The 18,275-nt window shown below is 55.7% G+C and overlaps 1 protein-coding gene across 1 annotated transcript in view; it reads left to right on the forward strand.

Moving 5' to 3' along the window:
- The first annotated feature begins 2,951 nt into the window (after positions 1-2,951).
- Positions 2,952-18,275, forward strand: part of TMEM255B (transmembrane protein 255B) — a 39,898-nt gene continuing 24,574 nt past the window's right edge. The window contains exons 1-3 of the mRNA XM_047075417.1: positions 2,952-2,997; positions 7,407-7,546; positions 9,846-9,908. Of these exons, the coding sequence (XP_046931373.1) occupies positions 2,952-2,997; positions 7,407-7,546; positions 9,846-9,908 (249 nt within the window). The remainder of the gene's footprint in view (positions 2,998-7,406; positions 7,547-9,845; positions 9,909-18,275) is intronic.

Genomic DNA, 18,275 nt, shown 5'->3' on the forward strand with positions numbered 1-18,275 from the left:
AACGGCAACCCCAGCAGCAGCTCACGCTTGCAGCCCCGGGGTGGGGGGCTCTCTTTCTGTGGGAGCACCGTGTGCCTCGTGGCCCCGGAAGCCGGGGAGCCCGTGCCTTTTGGTCCCACTTGAGGGCAGACCTTCCTCTGATTATCTTTCTATATTTCAGTAAATCACGCCATTAAAAATGGCTATTTTTTCTCGTCAATGTTTACTGCAGAATGTTTAGCGAAGTCAGTAAAAGCGTGTTATCTCCTTTCACTCTCTGGTCTCTGAATTTCTTTATTTTTCTGGCAGCTCCCGTTTTCTCCCTCTGTGCCTCTGATGGCAATGTCGTGGTTCCCTCAACCTTTCCAGCCGTCCCTCACAACTGGGGTCTAGGGAGGCCATATTGTTTTCAAGTCTTTCAACCTTTTATTTTTTATTTTTTATTTTTTTTTAATGTTTTTTTTAATTTATTTTTGAGACAGAGAGAGACAGAGCATGAACGGGAGAGGGTCAGAGAGAGAGGGAGACACAGAATCCGAAGCAGGCTCCAGGCTCTGAGCTGTCAGCACAGAGCCCGACACGGGGCTTGAACTCACGGACCGCGAGATCATGACCTGAGCCGAAGTCGGATGCTCAACCGACTTAGCCACCCAGGCGCCCCTCTTTCAACCTTTTAAAGACATATGATTTTGCAAGTGGAGTCAGAGGCCTCTAGACGTGGTTCCCAAAGCCATCTGTTTCCCACACGAGTGGGGACACTGCTCTGGAGCTGTTCTTGCTTACGTGGCATTCACGTATCTGCACGTCCACGCTTCCTCGGGCTGGCACGTCTGTATGTACACGGACGCCATGGTGTTGCACGTCCACAGCATGAGGCTGCTATGGCCGTGGCTCGTTCCCTGCACTTCCCCACCTGCCCAAACTGCTGTCACGTCTCAGCGGATTCAGCCCCCTAAACTGGGCCCTTTGCTTCTACCTGCCATGCTGCACGGCACCCTGCGGTGGTATTTCTACACCTGGCTGGTGGCCCTCATGTCACTCTGAGCAGAGCCTGGGGCCTGGCAATGCCTGAGACCCTCCATCTGGCCCGTAAGCCCTCTGGTGTCTTTGCCCACCCCCACCCCCTCCCCAGGCCTGTCCACTTCACCGTGGCCTCTGCACGGGTGTCAGAAATGCTGACTGCTTCCCAGCCTTCGTGTCTGGGTCTGGCCCTCACCTCCCACTCTGACCACGTAATCGCTGCTGACTCCTGCCACTGCTTCTTCCCTGCTTGGTCTGTGTTCCCCTTTCCCAAAGCGGGTACTGCCTTCTACTCTACTCTGCATTTGCCTCCTTTCCCATATGTACCAGTTGGCATCTCTTCTCCAGGAGAACGCTAGCTCCCTCGGATCTTTGTCTACTGGCCCATCAGTGCTTCCCGAGTGCACAGATCATGTCTAGCATACAGTGGGTGCTCTGCAAATGTGTATTGAGAGGATCAGTGAATGAAGACCATTGTTTTTCAGGTTTAGACACACCACATAAAGGCTTCCTACTCACCACAACCCCGTGAGCCCTCATTGTTGCCCCACAGCCCTCGTACCGATCCATCCCAACCACCAGTGGGGTGCCACGTCTGCATCAGAGCACGGCCCTGTCCTGGTGTAGGCGTTTAGGCTGTGCCCGTGGCTGTGCTGATGTACATGGGGCATCGAGCCGCACACATGTGCAGCGTCTCTCCATCACGGCGACGGCCCCTGTAGAATAGTGGCCTTCTTCACAGCTACCGCACTCCCACCGATTCGGAGTCACTGGTCGGGGTCGAGCTCAGGACCGCAGTAATTAAAACACGCCTTGAGAGGATTGGATCGGGTGTCCTGGCTCCAGAAACTGACTCTTGGGCAGGTCCTTTGGCAGGGAACCCTGTTTGCCCTGTTGTTGTAGGTACAAACCTGCTGTTTTCCTGCCTGTCGCTGTCCAAGGGGCCATGGTGCAAGTCAGTGCAGCAGCAGGGAACGAGGGTCCTTGCCCCACGTCCTGTCCATGTTACTCGGTGTTACTGCGAAGTTCCTGCCTGACGGTCAACAATTTGCCAACAACATGGGAGTGAAAAGACACACGGTTGTTGTTGTTTTTTTTTTTTTAATTTTTTTTAATGTTTATTTAGTTTTGAGAGAGAAAGAGAGACAGAGCATGAGCAGGGCCGAGGGGCAGAGAGAGGGAGACACAGACTCCAAAGCAGGCTCCAGGCTCTGAGCCATCAGCACAGAGCCCGACGCGGGGCTCGAACTCACAGACCATGAGATCATGACCTGAGCTGAAGTCAGACGCTCAACCGACTGAGCCACCCAGGTGCCCCGACACACAGTTGTTTTTGATGACCTTCTCCTAATTCCCGGGGAGGCTGGGTGCCTCTCACGCCTGCTGGGACCATTTGAAAATGGCATGAATGGTCTTTACAAGACTGTTTCCTCACCGCCATGTGAAGCACTGGGTCCTGGGACCCCTTCCTCCAGCAGCTCCCATCCGACCTGGAGATTTCACTCTGCAGCAGTGTGATGCAGGCCAAGGTGAATGGGTGGGGGCGTGACAGGAGCCTGCAGCGCCTATGCGTTCGTTCATTCATTCATTCATTCATTCCAGAGCTCACCCCTGGGCAAGAGCAGAAGTGGGTCCCTGCTGCCCCCAGGAGCCCTCTTGGGGCAGGTGGGCCAACAGGGGGCTGAGTGTGGCCTCCCTGCATCCCTCCCCTCTGCAGCCTGTGACCTGTGTGCACCGACCAGAAATCCAGGGGGACCAGAAATCCAGTGGGTCTGCCTCAGGCCCTCAGCAAACCCCCCCCCCCAACACACACATGCAGGACCAGTGGGAGGAGGGGGGAGGGAGGGAGCACAGGTGGGAAGGAGGCGGTCTGAGCACAGAGAAGGGGCGGTGCTCCTGGACACTGATCCTCACTGATCCACGGCCAGACAGAGCCAGTGCTCTCCCCCGAGATGCAGCCGCCGGTGCCTGGGCCCCTGGCCCTGCTGGACAACACAGGTGAGGGGGTACCAGCATGCAGGCAGGTCGTGGGCTGGGGTGGGGGTTGGGGGGGTAAAGGCCAGGTCCACAGCTCCTTCCAGCAACCCTGGGGCTTCACCTTTGGGACCTTGTCCTGACACGGGTTCTCTCCTGGCCAGGCTCTGCCCTTTCTCCCTGCTTGCCTGTCTCAGCTTCTGGGTCTCCCTTGTCTGTTCCCACGTCTGTTACCACAGACAGCAGGCTCCCACTTCCCAGCTGACACCCACACTGCCCTCAGCCTCCCCTGCCCTAGCTCAGCCTGCACACATTTCTAGAACTTGTTTCAACAACCGGTGGCTTCTTCTCATGGTTTGGTGCAGCTCCGTTCCAATCCCCTGCATCCTCTGGCCCACGAGTCCTGGAACCCCGGGTTCTTTGATTGGCCGGACCAAGCCCAGATGCATCTGGACAGGCCCCAGGCCTGGAAGGATGCGGGTGTGTTTTCCTGAGGGGGGAGGGGAAGGTTTGGAAAGAAAAGAAAGGAGGGCTCCCTGAGATGCTGGGGGCGGGGGGGGACACCAGCCACCTCCTGCTGTTTCCCCCCCATGGGTGATCCTGTCCCCCCCACCCACACACTTCTGTGGCTTCTGCTGCCTCCAGCATCTTCGGAAAGTCTTACTAAAAACCAGATGAGTTAGTGGTGTTTGAGTTTTGAATAATAGCCAAGGAATCTGGCTTCTTGAAAGAACAGCCCTGCACCTCCGTCTCCAAGGCACAGTGCTCTGCGGCAGACTGATTCCCACGCGTTTCGTCCTCCAGACAGGTTTCTCACTAGTGATGGTAATGATGCCTGTTCTTAACTAACCGTCATCATGTATTACACTAGCGGGACGCAATGGTCTAACTAGCCATCATCACATATTACGCTAATGGGACGTGATGGTTTAAAACAGTTTGGACTTAGTTGGTTCTTCTGATGAGAAATCATAAACTAAGAAAGTAATACCAGGAGTTGGTCTCTTACTTAAAAATTCTAAACCTTAGTGTGGCCGGGGTGGCCTCATAGGTATTTCCTAGTGATGGCTGAGTCACACCATTCTGCCTGGGTCCAGTTACAGGGGCATCTCTTTGCCTCTGTGATCGGGTGTCCCCACGTGAGGAAGTGAGCACATTCTTCTCCCTGGGACACCAAGGCCCTGCTGGCAGGAAGGCGGTGACGGGGGGGGGGGAGGGGGGCTTCCAAGCGCTCCCCCCACCCCCGACACCGTCTTGGTGACGGGAACTGCAGACCATCCAGTCTAGACGTGGCCAGACTGCTACGGGAGCCATGGTTCGGGAGAGGGCTGGGGCTGGGGTGCGGGGCAAGGGAGGGCTTATGTGGCTCAGATGCTCTAGGAGGGATGGACACACAGGCAGGGAAAGACGTGAGCACCACGCGGAGATGGCTGGTGGCCTTCCCCTCAAGCTGGAGAGCTGGCTTAGAGCCGGGACTGTGCTACTGTTCCCTCCACCCTGGCTGATGGATTCACTCCGCTCACCTCAGTGGGGAGTGGGGGGGCTTTCCCCGAGGTCCTCGCGCTGGGGCCGCACGGCCCTTAGGAGGCGGCTAACGCAGGCGTTGCCATCGTCTCCACTTTCCAGATCGGGAAGCTGAGGTTGGTGCCTCCAGATCTGCCTGTCTGAGCCAGGCATGCGCTCCAGCGGCAGACGGGCCAGACAGACCCCACCCCATGGGCTTCTCCTCTGGGCAGCTCGAGACCACACGGCCGGTCCGGGAGGCTGCCTGGGTGTGGCAGACTGGACAGATGTTTGTCTTGAGGGTGCGCCATTTGTAACCACACATACTAACGGCCCTGCTGATGGGTAGGAGGATCCGGGGGTGGTCCACGGGGCGCTGGGGGCTTCCTGTAGTGCACAACCCTTTCGTCTCTGAAACCTGATCTAACAATGTGTTGTAGGCTAATTGTAAAGATGTCCTGCCTTCTTCTTGAGTTTATTTCTCATTCCCTTGTTTTTATGCCATCTCCCGTATTTATAAGAAGCATTTAAGGTCAGGATTCTGCCTCTCTCGAGTCCAGACACCACAGCTGGCCGGAGCCACGCTTTCTGGCGCCCTGCATGAGTGGGGCCGCTGTCCTCGGCCTCCTGTTAACTGTCCCCGCAATGCCGTGGGGTGACAGCATCTCGAGGGCCTGAGCCTTGGAGGGAAAGTCGGACTCGGGAGACCATGACGGAATGGGCCTCAGGGGGATGACCACCATCCCGAAGGAGACGTGTTTAGCTTTTTGCTCTGCTGTCATCAGCGTGTCCGAGTATCACTAGCAGATCTGACGGTGTTCCTGTAGGCAGGTGCCACTGGTGCCACTGAGGGGCTAAGGGACAAGGCCCCGGGGGTTGTTGTGCTGTGGTGGGAACAGGCGCTGAGACATCTGGCTGGTGGTCTTGGGCGTAAGATATGCGATGCCTCCAGTTAGGAAAAATGGCACAAGAGAAGCGCGTTGCCTGAGCTTGCACAGTGATTTTGTCTGTGTAGTTCATGTCTGAGCGTGTGACCACCTGGTCATTACTTGACTGGCCATTGAGCGTTGCTGGCAGGGCCACAGAATTGTAAATTCAGGCACAAACCTTCCAGAGAACATGCACAAACTCCTGCGTGCAGCTGGCCCCCCACTGAGCACACACAGTGTTGACAGAAGAACTTCAGTGCAGGCAAAGACCTGTATTCCTTGCATCCTGATTTGGTTCTGAATCACAGGGCTCAAGATGGCTAAGCTTCCAGAAAGCAAAAGCCTGGGGCGCCTGGGTGGCTCAGTGGGCTAAGTGTATGACTCTTGATCTCAGCTCAGGTCACTATTCCAGGGTGGTGGGCTCGAGCTCTGCATGGGGCTCTGTACAGATGGTGAGGAGCCTGCTTGGGATTCTCTCTCTCTCTCTCTCTCTCTCTCTCTCTCTCTCTCCCCCCCCCCGTCCCCTCTCCCCCATCTCTCTTTATCTCTGAAAAAATTAAAATTAAAAAAACCATCATAAAACAAAACACAAGCCAACAGCCTGGTTGGGCTCGGAGTGGAGTCTTGCCTTGGCCTCTCCTGACAAACTGTCTCCGTGGTGTGGCTGCTGCTGGTGGGGCACGGGGCAGGAGGGTGGTTGCTGTAAACGGGGCTTCCCTGCCTCCCCGAGACACACCAAAAGGAAGAAAGTTAGGGCAATGAGAAACCCAGAATTCGAGACTTGAGGGAGGGCCAGGCAATGGCAAGTTCTCCTTTCTGGCTGCCTTCTTGAGTTCTGTGCCACCTGGAATTAGGTTTGTCTACAAGCCCCGGGACATCCCAGGTAGCAGCCGTAGTCCAGGGACTTTATCCTGCTGCTCAAGTTCCAAGGTAACAACCAGGGCCGTCTTCCTGCTCTGCCATTCTGCAAGTGCTGCCTCTGTGCACAAGGTTCCCTCATGGCCCAAAATGGCTGCCTGGGGCTCTGCCTTTCTGCTCATATTCCAGGCAGTGGGAAGGATGACAGGGAGAAAGGCAAGGGACAGGCTTCTTTAAGAGATGTCTGCCGGGCCTATGGAGCATCCTTTGCTTGGACAGACGGACGGACGGACGGGCAGATGGACGATTATTTGGCAAGAATGTAACCGTACAGCTGGAGCAGAGGCTGTAGGATGCGCCCTTCACACTTCCGCATCCCATAACAGGCTGTTAACAAAGGCAAGGGGATGGGTGTCTGGGTGGGCAGTGGCAGCCTCCGATGCGCTCCTGAGTCCTTTCTGCCCCCCATCATGTAGCCATTCACGGGTTTGACACTGAGCGGGGTCCTGGGGGTGGATGGTGGGTGGGGACAGCCTGGGTGGTGCTGCACGGAGCAGAGCGGCCTGCTGAGTGCAAGGTCCCCCCTGCAGTCTGGAGCAGGGCAGGAGTGTGGGGTTCGAGGACGGGGGAGGGTCTGCACACAGTGGGTGCTCAGTAAGTGGCCGAGCACGACCTCTGCTGTGTGGGCTGCCAGGATGAAGGCTTCGGAGGGCGCTGGTTTGGGGGTGAGGCCTGGTGGCATGGACCCTTGAGCACCTAGCCTGCAGGCACGGTGTCAGGTGTCAGGGAGCAGGGAAATCACACCCCCACCTGCCCGCATGAGGTTCATCGTCTTGGGTTCTGGGACCTGGGCGCTAAATGCTGGAGTGAGGGTCACTGGTTGCAGTAGGGGCTGCAGGGCAGGGGTGGCGGATGTCGAGGAGCGGGGATGAAACATTTCGGGTGGGTTGGCAGGTGACGAGGGAGACCCCGAGTCCCCACCCAGAGAAACAGGGCAACTGGGAAGAGGGGGTGGCATGTGCGGGTGGTCTGGGGTCCTCGGAGCCTGTGGCCTGAGAGCAGCATGGCGAGGCAGGTGCTGTTTGCTGGGCCCTGCTCTGAGCCCATCCCCTTGCTAACGGTTCTTGTTTGTCTTCCTTCCAGAAGGGTTTGCCAGAAGAAAGACCTCACTTTGGTTTGTGGGGTCGCTGCTGGTGGCGTCCGTCTGTATCCTGACCATCGGCCTCGCGGCCACCACCAGGACAGAGAACGTGACCGTGGGGGGCTACTACCCAGGGGTCATTGTGAGTGCGGCCACCCCCAGGGGTGTGCGGGAGGGCTGCGCCATGTTGGGGCTTGTGGCCGGCAGAGTCTGTCCCCAGAGGCACCCGTGTCCCCTCCCGGGCCCTGTGTGGGTGGTGGTTGCTGTCAACTGGTCTTGACGGGGGCCTGGAGCAGGGGCGGGAGGGGGTGCAGAGACCAGCCCTGACGGCCGGATTCCAGCCCCGAGACAGCGCTCTGACCACAGCTTTGAGTCCTGCAAAGACCCCCCCTGCGGAGGGTAGTGTTCCTCACTCCATCTTGTGGGGGCGGCAGCAGAGGGCATCACCAACCGCTAACTTCATATTTCGGGCAGTAACGCCACACGGCAAGTTGGGGACAGCCTAATCAGATCTGGCAAGAAGGGCCACCCAGATTCAGAATTATCAGGGAGATTTTTTTGAACTATGAATTCACATCCACTGTTGTTAGCAGTAGAATTTGTTTCAAGGGCATACACTGGACAGGAGTCTGGAAGGGGCCTTTATCAGCTATGAGGCCCTTAAAATGCACGAGAACCCAGAGCTGCTGTGTCAAAAATGCTAAATCAAGGTTTTCTTTTTTAATGAAGATCTTTTAATCACATTACTGTCACTAAAAGTATCAAGATTAGTAATAACACTAGTAACATTTTTAGCAAGGATGGAAAGGTTTTGACATTAAATATTTAAAAATATTTCACATACATTGTTCACTTTATCTCTATTAAAATTTTTTTTTTAAGTTTATTTATTTCTTTTAAGTGAGATAGAGGGAAAGAGAGCTCAGGGGAGGGGCAGAGACAGAGGAAGAGAGAATCCCAAGCAGGCTCCGTGGTGTCAGCACAGAGCCCGACACGGCGCTCGATCCCACGACCCTGGGGTCATAACCTGAGCCGAGATCAAGAGTCGGATGCTTGACCAACTGAGCCACCCAGGCGCTCCCACTTCATCTTTATATTAATACTTTATTTTTATTTTTTGTCTATGTTTTATAAACCTATATTATCTACTTATGTGTTGTTTATGAGTAAACACATAGGGTCTGTGCAGAAAAAGTTTTATCAGTAAAATGTTAAGAGCTGCCAATATGTTGGGGCCCTACTTTCCTGCCGGGTGTTGTGGGGGGACCCCTGGACATGGGGCCAGGGCTGTGAGGACGACCCCCCCAAGGTCAAGCCTCTGGCAGAGCCAGGTTCCCGGGCAGTGGCCAGTTCTGAAGGTGAGCTATGGAGACCAGATGAAATCCACCTGAAGACGATGTGGGTAAACGTCCCTTCCTAGGAGATCCTGTGTCCCACGTGGGCATGACAGCAGTAGTTCTCAGGATGAAGCCACGGCTGGAGGCACATCTTGGAAAGAGCATGCCAGTTGGCGAAACTTAACGGAAACACCTTAATACATTATGTTGGCCTGGAATTCTGATGGTTTTGAGCTGTGGAGCTGGACGTGAAGAAAACGTTCACCTTTCCTCCTTGAGAGTTCTTCAGTTACAGGTGGAAACTTCCTCTGTGCACATGTGTCCGTCTCCACAGGCACCGTTCACCATTACAGATACAGGCTTCTGTCGCCGTAAGGCAGTCAGACTTTCAGGGCATTAAATTTGACACCGTGGACTTGAGCGCCCACGGAGGTGCCTCCCAAACTCAAGGGCAGGCGGGGCCCCTACCCAGCCGCTCACCTCCGTTGTCCCTTGTCCGACGTCGCTCAAGCTGAGGGAACCACACTCAGTGGAGGGTCCAGCCTGGCCCTGGGTCCCTGGTTTTGAGGTGAGGAGGCTGGGAGCTGAGGCTGTCTCCAGGATAGGGAGACGCCCCTCAGCATCCTCCTCCTGCTGGAGCCTCCTTCCCTCCTTTTACCTCCTCCCCTCCCATGATTACCTGTCTGCCGGCTCACCTATGGGCGCCTGGTCCCCACACCTTCCCTGAGGAGCCGGCCTCTGGCTTGGACTGCCGCCAGGTCTGGGGGAAAGCAGGTGGGCCCCTCACCCTCTGGGTAACCGTGAGGGGCTGTCCCTCAGGCCGGAGGTGAGGGGCCTGTGCTGCCCTATTCTGTGATCAAGAGTTAAATTGTTTGAACGGGTTGCATTTCAGTGGCTTGTATTCCTACCACTGGCTTTGGTGGAGCCCGAGATGCCACCCAGACGGGCACAAGCCTGTAGGCCGCTAGGTGGTGAAGGTGGTTGGGGAGGGGTGACTTTGCCCCTTTGGTAAGATGTTTTCGAGGGGGCGGCCTCCGATTAGCTGATCCCTGCGAGTTCTAAGCCTCCGTGTGCTAACCGGGCACCTTCTCCGTTTCCCTCTAGCTGGGCTTTGGAGCTTTCTTGGGGATTATCGGCATCAACCTGGTGGAGAACCGGAGGCAGATGGTAAGAATGTACGTTGTTTCTTTCAAACGTGGGCAGTAAGAGTGTGTTATGTTATGGCTACAGCTAGTATTCCTGGGGAAGCCCCTGGCCCCAATCCAGCAACCGAGGATCCGGGCCCAGGTTCCCCAGGCTGTGCACTGTACAACTCTGGCCTCAGGGCTTATGGGCGTCCTTCACAATTAGTCTAAGTGATAGTTGCTTCTAGGATTGTAGGGTGAAACCTACAGACTCACATGGTGGTCCTGGCAGCTGAAGTTGAGGCACAGAAAGAAGAGTTTGGGGTATGGGGTGGGTTGGGGGTTAGCAAATTAAAGGATGATGTATAGGCTCCCGCAGGCCAAGGAGAGGGGGGAGATGCAAAGGCCAGAGGAGCCAAACTCACTCAGACTTGACAGAGAGGAAGTCCAGACCTTGCCCGGCCCCCACGCTCATCCCCCATGTCTGGTCCCTGGTGGACCCCTGTCCCCCACGTCCTGGAGTAGGCTACCGCCAGCCTCGATCGGTTTTGTGAACGCGGTGTTTTTATCAATGATTTCGATTTGGGATCTGTTTGCTTTGGGGACACAGCCCCAAGGGTAAGCAGTTAATTTTGCCAGTTCACTGTGGGCTGGTGTTGAATTCTGACAGCAGTTCAGGGGGGCTTGGGGCCACATGGCCGATTCCCACTCACCTCTAACGCCTGCCTGCATTGGCTTCATCCTACTTATTCCCAAATCTGCGGTCACCTGCCTTGGGGTCCACTGTGTGAGGGGCTGCAGTACATGACCCCATGTGCCCCCCATTCCCTGGCTGAGAGGGAAGGCCTGTGGCTTGGCTGTGGTGGCCGCTGTCATAACTGCACGATGAGAAAGTGGCCCCTGGGGCAGAAGGAGCCTGGCCAAGTGAGGGTGGTCCTGGGATGGGGCCGGGGAGGAAGCATGACAAAGAGGTTTGGATTCTGGCAGCAAGAAGTGTTTTACCCTGAGTCTGGGGGAGAGGAAGGGTGGGTTGCCACCCTGGGCCGCTGGCTAAGAAGAGGGGGACAGAGGGACCCCACGTTCCTGCCAGGTCCCCAGGCGGTGCGTGACCCCACCATCCTTGCCTGGCTGGTGCTGGTGTAGGGGGATCTGGGGGGTCAGCCCTCGGGGTCCTTGAAGCCCTGGCCTCTGGGTGGATATCCTGCAGGAGGGAGGCGTCCAGAATCCAGAAGGAGCCCTGGAGGTGGTGCCCTTGAAGATTCTTGCCAAGGTCTTTCTGTGCCCCCGCTGGGGCCATGGTTAGGAGTCTGCAGTGGGAAAAGCGATTTGCTCCCAAGCTTTAACACATTCAAGTGTCGCTGTCCCCAGGAGAGGTCAGGGATTTAGGGCTGCCAGGAGCAGTCAAGCACAAGGCTCGTTCTCTGCAGCAAACGCTGCTTTTGGATAGAGAGGGCCTCCTGGTGGGGGTGGGGAGAAGCTGGAACCCCGCTGTCAGGGGTGTTACCAGGTCCCTCCCGCAGCCTCTGGTGTCTCCGGCCCCGCCCCTGCCTCCGTGCCCCCCCCTCCGGCCCCGCCCCTGCCCGCTGGACCCCTCCCTGCCTGCTCTCCGGCCCTGCCCCTGCCTCTGTGCGCGCCCCCCCCTCCGGCCCCGCCCCTGCCTCTGTGCCCCCCCTGCGGACCCGCCCCTGCCTCTGTGACCCCTCCCTGCCTGATCGCCCCTCCTGCTGAGGTCTCTGTCAGTGCTCCTGCCTGGCTCTGCAGGCTGAGAGCCTCCTGACCTGCTTTTCCACGCAGTTTCCTCAAGGCTCAGAGCCGGCTGTGAAGCCGGAGGCCAGGCGGCTGCCACGTGGGTGGTGAGGACCCAGTTTGGTCCGGGGACGCCTGTTTCTTTACCTTTTAAAAAGAGCTTTATTGAGACATAACTCACCCCTTTAACGTGTAAAATGCAGTGGCTTTAGCATATAACGGGTGTGTGCAACCACCACCACAGCCAATTTGAGGACATTTCGTCCTTTGAAACAGAAACCACCCCGCGGGCGCCCGTGTCCAGCGCTGGGCGACCACTAACCTGCTTTTGGTCTGGACTGTGTGCACGGCCTGGCCCACATCTGTCACTCAGCATAGTGCTTTCCAGGTTCATCCCCGTGGCTGCCTGTGTCAGGACCGTAGTGCTTTATGGCTAAGTCATGTTCCAGCGAATGGATGGGGTACATTCTGTGTCCGTTCGTCAGTGCTGGTCCCTGGGGAGGCCGCCGCCTTGGGCTTCGAGGCAAGTGTGAACATGGGGCACGGTGCTAGCAGTGGAGTTGCTGTCGTGGGGCCACCGTCTTACATGCCCGCCAGCGTGTTCGGGGGTCTCCAGTGTCCCCAGCCCTTCCCAGCCCCCCTGGTGGGAACGTCGTGGTATCTCACTGTGGTATTTCCTCCGTGACTAGTGACCTTGGGCTTCTTTCCGTGACCTTCTTGGCCTTCTCTACATCTGTTTTTAGACAAACGCCTATTCAGGTCCCTTGCAGATGTTTAAACTGGGTGACTTGTGTTCCTCTCCTTCAGGGGTCAGACCCTTTATGGCCAGAGGCCAGTCCTTTGTCAGGTACGTGATTTGCCAATATTGTCTCCCTTGAGCACAGAAGCTTGCAGTTTCGAGGAAGCCCCAGGTGTGTATTTTCTCTCTCTCGTCGCCTGTGCTCTTGGTCTAAGTGTCCCACACCAGTTCCAAGATTGTGAAGATTTGCGCCCTGTGTTTTTGAGTTTTGTCACTTACGTTTAAGTCTTTGGTCCATTCTGAGTCAGTGTTTGCATATGTTGTGAGATGGGGTCCACATTCCATCTTTTTGCCGGTGGCTGCTCCGTTGTCCTGGCACCAGTTGCTCCGAATGGTCTTGGTGGCCTTGTCAGCCACAGTGCTTTTCCTCCACGGGCCAGTGTTCGTGTCGATGTGTGCTGTCTCAGTCACTGGTGCTTTGTAGTGAGTTTTGAAACCAGAACTCGAGTCCTCCTACTTTGTTCCTCTTTTCCAGGACTGTTCTGGTTATTCTCTGTCTTTGCAATTTCACACGAGTGTTAGAATCAGCTTGCCAGTTTCTGCGGAGAGGTCAGCTGGATTCTGCTCAACCTGTACATCAGCTTAGGGAGTGTATCTGGCTGAGAGATGTTAAGTATCCTCACCCATGAACTTGTGATGTTTTCCTAGTTTTTTAGATCTTCTTACGTTGTCCTCAACAATGTTTTGTTAAGTGTCTTAAGTTTCACGCTCCCTTTGTTAAGTTTATTCCTAAGTGTTTTATTCTTTTTGAGGGTATTAGGAATAGATTTTTTCCCGTAACTTCATTTTTGGATTGTCCATTAAATGGGTGTAAAAATACAATAAATTTTTCTATGCTGATCTTGTATCCTGTAGCTCTGTGGAACTCATTCATTTGTTTTAATCGTTTCAAGTGGATCCCTTAGGGCTCTCCATCCGTAAGATCATGTCGCCCGCAGACAGACATAGTTTTGTTTCTTCCTGTCCAGTCTGGATGCTGGAGGTCTGTTTCGGAGGCTTTAGTAAGAGAGCAATGTGGGGCCCATCTTACCTGCAAGCTTCTGTGTGCCTGGCAAGATGGGGCCCCGGCTTCCAGACCAGAGCCTGCGGACGGGAGTCGTCTGTGACCCTGTGCAGCCCCATTTCCCCTGGTGAGGAGGGGCTCTTCCGGACTAACTTTGTAGGGTGAGCGCACCGCACTCTAACGTTTGACTTCATGTTGATGGAGACTGAGACCTGTGTCCACTACTAGGGTGGTGTGATCTTGGGAAACTTACTTGACCTTTCTGGGCCTCAGTTTCCCCATTTCCAGGGCTGCCGGGAACACCTGTGTGAGGAGGTTCAGTACAGTGTTGGCCCGGAGCAGGTGTCCGGGGGCAGGGGGGGGTGGTGCCAATGTCACTCACTGTTCCTGAGCCCCCCTTGTGCGGTTGCTTCGAAAGGAGTCTGTAAATAGCAAGCTGAGAAAATGTCAGAGAAAGAGAGAATGCATTTCAAGTGCATCCACATATGTAAGAATGCTTTCTTCTTTCTTGATTTCTTTTTTTTTTTTTACGATAAGAAATTTAGGGGCACCTGAGTGGCTCAGTCAGTTTAGCATCTGACCCCTTGATTTCGGCTCAGGTCATGATCTCACGGTTCGTGTGTTCAAGACCCATATCAGGCTGTGTGCTGACAGCTCAAAGCCTGGAGCCTGCTTCCAATTCTGTGTCTCCCTCTCTCTCTGCCCCTCCCCTGCTGGCACTCTCTCTCTTTCTCAGTAATAAATAAACATTAAAAAAAATTAAACATATACAAAAGTAGGCCCTAGAGCCCAATGAATCTCATGGCCAGTTATCTCTCACCCATTTCTTCCCTTCCTGTATTATTTTGGAACAATTACCAGATAGCGCCATTTCATCTGTAAATGGTTTGTTCAACTTGAGGGGTGGGATACAATTGTTACAGTGGCTGCACCATTACCTCCGCCCATCACCACGTTGGCTTCCTGTGATGTCCAAAAAATGCCCCAGAGTGAGTCAGCTTTTCCTATTTTCCCACTGATGGTGAGTTGCTGGCTTCTCCTCACCAGACAGACGCACAGATCATCAAGTTCAATATCAGCCCAGCCATCCACACAGCCCCAGAGGCAGGGGGCGGGGGGGGGGGGAGGCGCTGAGAGCGGTGTGCAAACTGTCCACCTGCCTCCATGTGTGTGCACACGGACACACAGACGCACACAGAGACAGAAGGACACACAGAGACACACACACAGACACAAATATAGACACACATAGACATGCAGATACGCAGACACACATGCAGACACATATACAGATGTACAGAGACACACACACACACAGACACACACAGAGACACACATATAGACACACACAGACACACAGACAGACACATACAGACATGCAGACACACAGACAGAGATGAGACCCTGCAACCCTGGAACGTGGTGTAAAAACGTCAGCTGAACTAATGGAACCACCAGGAACCCGCAGGTGCCTGGTCCATAGGGAGCCTGTCGTCCTGTGCTGTGTGATGGGGTCCCGGCTGCGTCCTCCCTCCTCTCCTGCTTTGCTTCTGCTGCGGGTCTGGACATTGGGGGCCCTGACGGGGTGTGTCCAGCCTCTCACCTCGTCACACAGAAGCTGAGGTGGCCTGTGCCCCCCAGACCAGCCTGGGAGGGGCGGGGGAGGAGGGACCCTAGGCCTCCAGGCACAGTACTCCAAGGTCCTGGACTGGGGACCCAGAGGTCATCGGGAGGAAACCTGCCGACGTCCACAGCAAACGCCTGAGAAGCGGGTGGAGGGTGCGGGGCCTGCTGGACCCCACGTCCCCTCTGCAGGTCTCACTAGTGACTGGTGTCCTGGAGGCTGCCTGACCTTGGATGCCCTCGCTCCGCCACAGGAGCCTGGACACAGACATAGGGAGCCACGTGCAGGGCATTTGAGGGCGAGCCCTCTTTGCAGCGTCTTACAGGCTGCCGGCAACACTTTGGGGACAGGAGTTCATGGCTTCTTCACGCTTCTCCTCTCAACCTTCTGGGGCCATGCCTGTGGGGTCTAAAGGACTAGGGGCTCTGGGTGACACCCTCCCCCAGGATGAAGACACCATGGCCTACACCCTCCGGAAGTCTGGTTGATTTCGGGAGAAAAGTGGTGGAAGAGGTGAGTGAAGAAGCCACGGGAATGACCACCCTCCCTGCCATCTGGCTGACTGTGGCTTTGGAATAGGAAAACCGTTCTGGGTTTTAAGCACCCAAGGTTGGAGGCCCACAAGAGTTAGTAGCTGCCATGCAGGAAGCAGACTCAGCAGCTCCAGTCACATAAAAACTGTGGTTGGCGGGTGGCCCTGTCCTCTTATCGCTCCACCAGGGCCACCAGCCACACCCTGCCCTGTCGCTTGCTGACACGGGAACCGTGAGGACTGTCTGGCCGCTGAGGCCGGCCTCCGTCCATGGCCTTGTGACTGGTACGAACCCTCCTGTTCCTTTCTGCCCAGGAATCTGGGCAGCGGGGGCTGGGGCAGTCCCCAGGCCAGCAGGCTGGGTGTGAGGCACAGCGTGGTTCGCGGCACTACCCGGAGCCGTCACGCTGGGGCCGCGTGCACCGCGTGCCGGGACACGGTGTGCTGCTCCAAAGGGAGTGGTCCTGCAGCCCGACTCCTGGTGGCGTGGGGAGCCAGCTAGCGTGTGAAAGCACTGTGCCCTGCCCTCATCCTCTGTGACTTTCGCTCACTGGTCCTGGGAGCCGACAGCTAGTGACCACTGATTACACGGGGAGGATTCTCACAGGACCAGGTGCTCCTGGGTCTCAGTTTCTACAGATTTCGGTGCTCATGGAGGGGCTCTGTCTGAAACCACCGCCTGGAACTTATGTTTCAGTTGCCACGAGTCCACACAACGTCTGCTTGGAATATCTGAGCTGTTTTCAGGACAGACCCCAGTGTCTCCGTGTTTAGATAGGGCCCTGGGGCCTTTCTGATGGGATGCCACACCCTGGGCTGTCTAAGCTGCGCTCCCCAGAGAATGACATTCTCCTGCAGCACCTTCAGCATGTGCTAGAGACGCTGGTGCACGCTGGCCTGTGTCGTAGGAAAATGAAGTTACTGATTCTGCGTCAAAGTAATCTGACTGCCCCCAGCATGACCGCCTGGGACCGTCGCTATTGCTTCTGGGGCACCGCCTCTCCCGAGCTTCCCGTGCCCTGTGTGTGTGTTGCTATGTGTCCATTTCTCCCCCAGAAACATTGAGCGCACACGTCCTGTGCACGGTGCTTCTAGGCACGCGGTGGGGAGCCCTGATCTCTTGCCGCGGATGCACAGAGAGCACTGCCCAGGGTGCATGGGAGGAGCCGTGGGGAGGATGGAGAGTGTCAGTCAGGCAGGGAGGCCCGGAAGGATCTGTCCCGAGGCTGGGATGGGGAGGTTGGGGCGCTTGTGGGTGAGGGCCGGAATGCCAGCTCGCCAAGCAGACATGCCCCCTGTGGCGGCTGTGACCCCCTGGGCTCTCCCTGCAGCTGCAGGACAGGGAGTCCCCTTGATCTCACCTCTGCCCCAGGTCCTGCACCCTCCCACCTCTCTCCCTGCACACACCAAGGAGGCTATCTGGTCCTTTGTTGGAGGCTTTTGGTTACTGATTCAGTCTTATTTGTATGGGTCTGTGGAAAATTTCTATTTCTTCTGGAGTCAGTTTTGGTACTTTGTGTGTTTCTTACAATTTGTTCATCTAGATGATCAACTTTGTTGGTGCACAAAAGCTCACAGTATCTTCTTATAATCCTTTAATTTCTGTAAAGTTGGTAATACTGTTCCCAAACTTATTTCTGATTTTAGTCACTTGCTTTTTCCTCTTGTTTTCTTAGTTTAGCTAAAGATTTGTCAACTTTATTGATGTTTTCAAAGAACATTGATTGTCTTTCTTTTCCCCCTGCGTCTTTTTTCTCTGTGTTAACCTTTATAATTTCCTTTCTTTTGCTGGCTTCAGGCTTCGTTTGCTCTCCTTTTTCTAGTTCTTTAGGGCGGGAGGCAGCTGATCTGAGAGCTGTCTTCTTTTTCAGTGTGTGTGTTTACCACTGTGAGTTCCCGGAGAGCCTCAACCGCACCGGAGTGGGGCCCCGGTGTGCTTTCATTTCATCCTGTTCACCCCAAACTGGTGTGCAGTCCCCCTGGTGACTTCTTCTTTGACCCATCAGTTGTTTAAGGGTATGATGTTTGGTTTCCACATATTTGGACTTTCCATCCATGATTAATTTCTACCCCATCCACGTGGTTGGGGGAGGAAGGTATGGACAGCAGGAGTATGGATGGAGGACACATGAAGTCCAGCCTGGGGTCATGGGGGAGGCAGGGTGGTCTGCGTGGTGACGTGCACTGGAGCCTGCGGTGTCCCCAGCAGGAGGACCCCAGTCAGGACTGGAGGCAGACAGTACGAAGGGGCTGAGGGACACCTGGACGATGGATGTGGGAACAAAGAATACCTGGGGATGAGGAACACTTGGGGACAAGGGACACAGGGAGGATGGACGTGGGGACAAGGGACCCGTGGTGAGGGATAGCCTAAGAGTCCTGACTCCCTGCTTGGGGTGTTGGGACTGCCTCAGGGCTCCCTGGTGAAGGCCTGGTGACATTCTCTTTGGCAGATGGTGTCCCTGCCAGCCGCATCCATGTGATGCTCCTGGGCGTCAGACTGCGCCCCTCCACCTGCACTGGGGGCCATCTTCCACCTGGCCCTTGTCATTAATGCCCCCTCCGCCAGTGCAGATGTCTCTCCCAGACCGTGGGCCCAATGGCTCTGCCTCTCCCGTGTCCCCTGGGTGCCACCATCAGACCAGACCCTTGCCCTGCACCAGGCCCCACCCTGGTCATCACCTGCCTGGGTCGCTGTCACCAGGA

The sequence above is a fragment of the Lynx rufus genome, unplaced genomic scaffold, assembly GCF_022079265.1.
Source record: "Lynx rufus isolate CCGP_SWC_20201006 ecotype Redwood Valley unplaced genomic scaffold, mLynRuf1.p SCAF_1, whole genome shotgun sequence".
Classification (NCBI taxonomy): domain Eukaryota; kingdom Metazoa; phylum Chordata; class Mammalia; order Carnivora; family Felidae; genus Lynx; species Lynx rufus.